This window comes from Habropoda laboriosa, unplaced genomic scaffold (assembly GCF_001263275.1).
Source record: "Habropoda laboriosa isolate 0110345459 unplaced genomic scaffold, ASM126327v1 scaffold816, whole genome shotgun sequence".
NCBI classification, from domain to species: domain Eukaryota; kingdom Metazoa; phylum Arthropoda; class Insecta; order Hymenoptera; family Apidae; genus Habropoda; species Habropoda laboriosa.
Window position 1 is genome coordinate 165,349 of NW_017101002.1, and position 5,934 is coordinate 171,282.

Here is a 5,934-nt window from a genome sequence, read left to right on the forward strand (position 1 = left end):
GGCTGTCTTGCTTTCCAAAGTAAGTTGATGGGGAAACTATTTAATCTAGAGGACTAACTGGGTTATAGCCTGATGGTAGAGTATTGTGAATCCATCGTCAAAGAAAACTGTAAGTATTCTGAATTGCTCTACCACTAGATGATGATGAACTTTGCTGTTCTGTAATGTTGTTTTGTTGTTCCAGTCTTTCCAGTGATTCTATACGTGTTCTTATAGAACCTCCGTATGTGCGCACCTGTACATGAACACAGATATTTATTTCAAATTTAATTTAATTGAAATAAAAATTTGTCTTAAATTTTCTGGATTTAAATGAAAATGCTGAATAATAGTACATGATTTTAAATCATTAAAGGGAACCAGAAATTTTAAGAATATTTTATATATAAAAGCGAGCTCCTTGCCCCACGGTCATACTTATTGAGCACCATTGTCTCTCATATTTATAAAACTCTTTAACACTAAGAGTTGTCACGCATTTGACATGAGGCGTATTCAATTTTACCAAATGTTTTCATTAAAATACCAATTATATACAGAACATTTAGTTACATTCTGTTAAATTCCCACATTCGGATTAAACAATTGTGAATGTATATTATTTAACATAAAATTCATGGAAAATGTTATTAAAACATGCAACAACAAAATTAATTAAAAAGTCACCATTTCATATAAAAGAATAAAATTCAGTAATATGAAATTTACACAAATTGATTACAGCAGGGGAAACGAAGTACAGTTTTCTCCTAAATAATAAAAGAAACAATAAATATATTGCATTATTGAGAAAGTATTAGTTATAAAAAATAATTGATTTAAGAAAATATTATGACTTACAAAATAATCCGAATATGGACCTACATGAACTATTAAGATATTGTTGAAAACCTTTGTAAAGATATAAATATCAATTTAGTATGTATATATTACCAGCCGCACGAAAAATGGGTGCATCACTTTATTTATTTACTCACTGTCTGTAGATTAGACTTCAGACTGTGGGTGTTGGCCACTCGCGTTCACTCAAGAGGAGTTAGACTTCCACTGCTGACTCTTACTTCTCTTGGCTCTGGAGCTGCTGGAGGTCTTCTTTCTTGTAATTGTTGTTGATTTACTCCAGCTGTATTATGGTGTCCCGACCGTGTTGTGTGATTTGCCACAACAAATTCTGTTAAAGTTACATCTGCTGTGCCCCCAGATTCAAGAGGTATGGCATTTTGACGAAAATGTTCAAGCATGTCATATATTGCAGGAAAACAAAGATGTTGAACTCGACAATGTCCTTGATCATTTAATGTCATTCGTAAATGCTACAATGAAGGTGAGAAATAAATTAATTTGAACAATTTTAATTGAATTTAACATAACAACTTTATGAAAAATAATGTTACCTTTGCTCTGCCTTGGAAGTTGAAAGTTAATACAAACTCTCCCTTTCTTGTTTCACTTTGTCGAACAAGAAATACACCATGACCATTAGCAGCACTATGTAAAACAAGTTGTGCTGCATCTGATCTAGGAAGGGTCCCATGAAACCATGGATATTCTCTTAAACTGCTGGATAAGTCCAGTTCACCATCATTTGTGGTCACTATAACAAAATTAAATTTTTTGTGACATACAAGTCATATAATTTAAAAAACTTTTTATGAATAAATTTATCTTACTTTGTTCAATATCTTGTTGTGATGAACATAATTCCAAATTACTATTGCTTCTTATACGAAGTCTTGGAGGTATTTCTGGAGGATTATTTGGTGCTTCATCGCCATGTTCGTGAGATGTAGATCGAGAACTTTTACTTGCAGAGTTGGTTCTCAATCTATCTCCTTCATTACTAATAGCTAGTGAACCATGCCCTAGGGAATCTCCAGTAGCATCTGTTCCAGAACTAGGATTAATAGAATTTTGTTGCACTGTGCGCATACAGTATTTAATAGTAGCTAACCATGATCTCATATCATTTGAATCATGAGCTTCTATTACAAATTCCATATTTTGTGTTTTTAACACAAAAGTATTTTCATGATCTGGCATTTCTAATGCAGTTGTTTCTCTAGCTTCAGTTATTGCAGAACAGAAGACACCACTGCGTGGTTTTACTGCTTTTGGGGGAGAATAAAATTCTAACATGTATCCACCAATTGCTTTTATTAAAGCAAGTCTAGATTTTTCCCATTTTTGAGTACCATCAATATTTTCTCCCATCAAAGAATTAACAATGCCTTCTTTTCTACATTCGACCACAATCTTTGAAAGTTTAGCTTTTGAATGTTTATCTCTACGATGTTCACTATGAGATAATTCCACTTCATCACTTTGCTGCTTATGAAAGAGACTTTTACCCTTCTTAAGGCCTTTAAAAGATAAACGACGGAAAAAAGGTTTGTGTGCAGGTTTTGGTGATATTGCATCTCCATCATGTTCAGAGTAATCACTAAATTCTTCATGAGATGAGATACGAATAGGAGCATTATTATTTTGACTTACAACATTAATATCTCTATCATTAGTTGCTGCATGCCTTGTGTCATACAATGATGGAGATCTGTAAAATATAATAACAGAATTAGTAAAAGTTTTATACAGATTATTTTTGTGTTTTTATATGATGGTACACACAGTTTAATAAAGTATAAAATATCAACACTATGAAAATGAAAGTAATAGGAACGTATCTTTTAGCGTTATAACATACCTAATCGTACGACGTAGGTATTCACTTTCGAAGTGTTCACAAAAACTTTCCACAAACTTTCTTAAAAAATCGCGATGTGAAAGATTCGTTCTAGCACTTTCAGGTAAATTTAAACTAACATAGGTACAAAAAGCCTTGGCAAAATCAGAAGCTGAAGCGCGGGCGTGTCTTTCACAAAATTCTATCCAACCAGGTGCAGCTTCAGGCGACACGGCAACCGCCGGCGCCGTTGTTGTTGTCGACGTAGCCGTCGTCGTTACTGTTACCGCTGTCGTCGTTGTCGTTGTTGTTGATATTATTGTACCCGTTGTTGGTGTCGCCGCAGTTATGGTATAAACACTCATTACCGGCGTGTCCTCACGAAGGGGGCTAAAGACCTCCCCCTGCCACTACACAATCACCGCAAAAGTCTTAACACAATCGTAAAACTCTATGTATAGAAAGCACACGCGTGTACATATACAAACATATATCGGATTTCGTCGTATATATGGACTAGGTACGAGATAATATAGTACCGGATATTGTTATTTTCTGAGTGTAATCATCGATGTAGCAATTGGACTATAGAATGTACTTATTTACAAATGAAAATGAACAAGTATTATTTACGAGGAAGTAATTGAACTTTCTTTTTTATCGCTCTTTTCGTTTCCCTTGCGGTGGATTGACGCGAAACGATTAACAATTATTATAACGAATTACACATGATTTATGCATTTTCGTTTTAGCTTTCTAATAGTACAATCGATATTTGATTGTCATATTTGATTTTCTTAATTTTTGCGTAACAATGTCTTTGTTTCGCGGAAATATTTTTACCGACATTATGAAATATGGAACCGTTAAAACCACTAGCGCAATCTGCCTTGTTGCAATGTAATGCATGTGAAAAATCATAGTGGAAAAGTGTCAACAAAGATGGCAGTTTCATAGAGAGTTGTAAGTTAATGAGTTAAAAAGTTAACGATGGAGGTAAAAAATAATGATTATTTGATCATAATTCTCGTTTGTGTTATATTTCTATTTCGTATATGATTTTCATATAAATTTCTTTATTTAGAAGAAGTATATTGATAAATATAAAATTTCCGTTTACATATTAAATTTTTAACCGTATTTTTATGAAAAAAAATTGATATTTCTAGTTTGTTCTTTTCTGTTTTCTAACAATGATTATCATCTACATTGAAGGCATATTAAGCTTGCACAAAATGATAAAATTTGAGGAATAAGTAGCTTTATTATTTACAGTAGTATATTATAAACAATTAACCAATGGGTAGTGTTTATATAAAATTTTGAATATCTAATTTTTTATTTTTGATTATTCATATTATTGTATGTTTGTTTTTAATTTGTATATAATATATCATAAACTGGTTTTGGAAGGTAATCACTACACAATGCTTGTATTCTTTCCTTACGTGAAACTGGTGTATACCTTCTCATTGGAAAAGTTTTCATTACTCCATCAGTTAAGGCTCTAGTTACTGGTGTTAAATCTGCTTCTGCTCCTTGTGTATATTTTTCAAGAGCCAGCATTTCTTTTTGAAATAATTCTTGACCATATTCTTTTCGAGTTTGAGGATCTAATTGAGTCCACATTTCTCTAGCTTGTTCCAACAATGCGCTATTATCTTTCAACCATGCATTGCCAGATACATATTCACCAGTTTCAACAATAACTACATCTACTCCCCATCTTCTCATTTCTAACCTAAGACACGCTCCCCAAGCTTCAATAGCAGCCTAATGCATATATATAAAATACTTTATTAAAGTCATATGTAATGTATGAAATGTATTATTATTTTTGTAATAATCTACCTTAACTGCACAATAAATGCCTCGAACAGGGCTTGAAATACGAGCTAAAAGGCTGCTAACTAACACAACACGACCTTTTGATCTTCTAATTAGTGGTAAAAAAACCTTTAAATGAAAATCAGTACTTTATTAATTGATTTATTTAATTATTATAATATTTAGGTACTGCATAATTTTGTATAATTTTGATAATATTACCTGTGTTAGGCGAGCAAGACCAATGAAATTAATATCTATGCTACGTTTTAATACAGAAGGGGGCACCCATTCACATTCACCTAAAGTTACCCAAGCAGCAGCATGTACCAATGCCCACAAACCTATAATTTAATATAAATATGTGTTACAACAAACAATATTGTATTTGGTTTTAAATGTTGATGTAAGAATATATAATTTGTAACCTGGTGCTCCATCTGGCAAGTGTTCATTTACATAAAGAAATATTGTGTGAATATCATATTCGCTAGTAACATCTAATTGTAATACGTGTAGTCTACCAGAAGCTTCCTTTTTCAGTCTTTGCATTGCTTCTTCATTTTCTTCTTTTGTGTTAAATCCAGCAAAAACAGTAAATCCCTTTAAAAATAAATATTATATGTATAGAAATATAGTAGAGATAAATGATACCAATTATGACAAGAATATATTATAAATTATCTTACCAATTCATCTAATTGTTTACTCAAAGTATATCCAACCCGTGAATCACAACCTGTAATAAGAACCGCTTTTCCTGCTGCAGTTACCTGTACCAGTTATAGTTCTATGAATTAACATTTTGAGGCATATGCCTACACTGGTATGTTATTTGCATTAGAATTAAAAGATAAATGCCAATGCAAGTAAGTAAAGTTTGAATGGTAATGTCAATGAATTTTAACTTAAAAAAATGTTAATAGGATAATGGTTATAGACATCTAATATGCAACTTTGCTATAGATATAATAAATATATGTGGCTCTAATAACTTACCTTTAAATTGTGGTAAAATAGTGTAGATCCTATAGATATGATCAATAATAAGAGGAAAAGCACAAAACTAGACGTTTGTGATATACTCAATGTATTTAATATAGTTGCTAAAATGACCGCAATTGCATGTGAGAATGCAATTGGAAGAAGACATCTTTCTGCTAATTCCCATGTTTGACTATCATCTGGTTCTTTACTTCCACTTGGTAAAGGCATTTCTGGTTTAACTTTGGTAGTATTTTAAAGAAATATAATCGATTCCATTCAAATGAGACTTGTGGCTCAGCTAAGAGCCCTAACTGGGCTAACTCTGAGCTAACTTTAAACCTAAAACAGTATCTAGTCTCATTGATCTAAATTTAACTGCAGTGCTGTATCTTATATTCATAGATCCTAGTAAAATTATATATTTTGTTTCAAAAGTAATT

At 32.0% G+C, this 5,934-nt stretch overlaps 2 protein-coding genes across 2 annotated transcripts; both read right to left on the reverse strand.

Annotated features, from left to right (window-relative positions):
- Nucleotides 1-24: 24 nt before the first annotated feature.
- LOC108577809 (SH2B adapter protein 1) lies at nucleotides 25-3,208 on the reverse strand. The gene is made up of 5 exons (XM_017941014.1): nucleotides 2,702-3,208; nucleotides 1,671-2,551; nucleotides 1,395-1,594; nucleotides 1,062-1,313; nucleotides 25-235 (listed from the first exon to the last, which is right to left on the reverse strand). The coding sequence occupies exons 1-5, from the start codon at nucleotides 3,043-3,045 to the stop codon at nucleotides 98-100; spliced, it is 1,815 nt and encodes a 604-aa protein (XP_017796503.1). The 5' UTR covers nucleotides 3,046-3,208; the 3' UTR covers nucleotides 25-97.
- An 846-nt stretch (nucleotides 3,209-4,054) lies between these two features.
- Nucleotides 4,055-5,722, reverse strand: LOC108577814 (D-beta-hydroxybutyrate dehydrogenase, mitochondrial). The gene is made up of 6 exons (XM_017941021.1): nucleotides 5,507-5,722; nucleotides 5,197-5,280; nucleotides 4,936-5,110; nucleotides 4,730-4,851; nucleotides 4,532-4,636; nucleotides 4,055-4,453 (listed from the first exon to the last, which is right to left on the reverse strand). The coding sequence occupies exons 1-6, from the start codon at nucleotides 5,720-5,722 to the stop codon at nucleotides 4,055-4,057; spliced, it is 1,101 nt and encodes a 366-aa protein (XP_017796510.1).
- Between the last annotated feature and the right edge of the window lie 212 nt (nucleotides 5,723-5,934).

Bases quoted from the DNA above. Each gene is read 5' to 3' on its own strand.
- LOC108577809 (XM_017941014.1), bottom strand. From the start codon at position 3,045: ATGAGTGTTTATACCATAACTGCGGCGACACCAACAACGGGTACAATA. The intron at 2,552-2,701 runs GTATGTTATAAC...TATATTTTACAG, and splicing joins TACCTACGTCGTACGATTAG to ATCTCCATCATTGTATGACA. The intron at 1,314-1,394 runs GTAACATTATTT...CCTTCATTGTAG, and splicing joins ACTTCCAAGGCAGAGCAAAG to CATTTACGAATGACATTAAA.
- LOC108577814 (XM_017941021.1), bottom strand. From the start codon at position 5,722: ATGCCTTTACCAAGTGGAAGTAAAGAACCAGATGATAGTCAAACATGG. The intron at 4,852-4,935 runs GTTACAAATTAT...ATTAAATTATAG, and splicing joins CTTGCCAGATGGAGCACCAG to GTTTGTGGGCATTGGTACAT. The intron at 4,637-4,729 runs GTAATATTATCA...TTTCATTTAAAG, and splicing joins GTCTTGCTCGCCTAACACAG to GTTTTTTTACCACTAATTAG.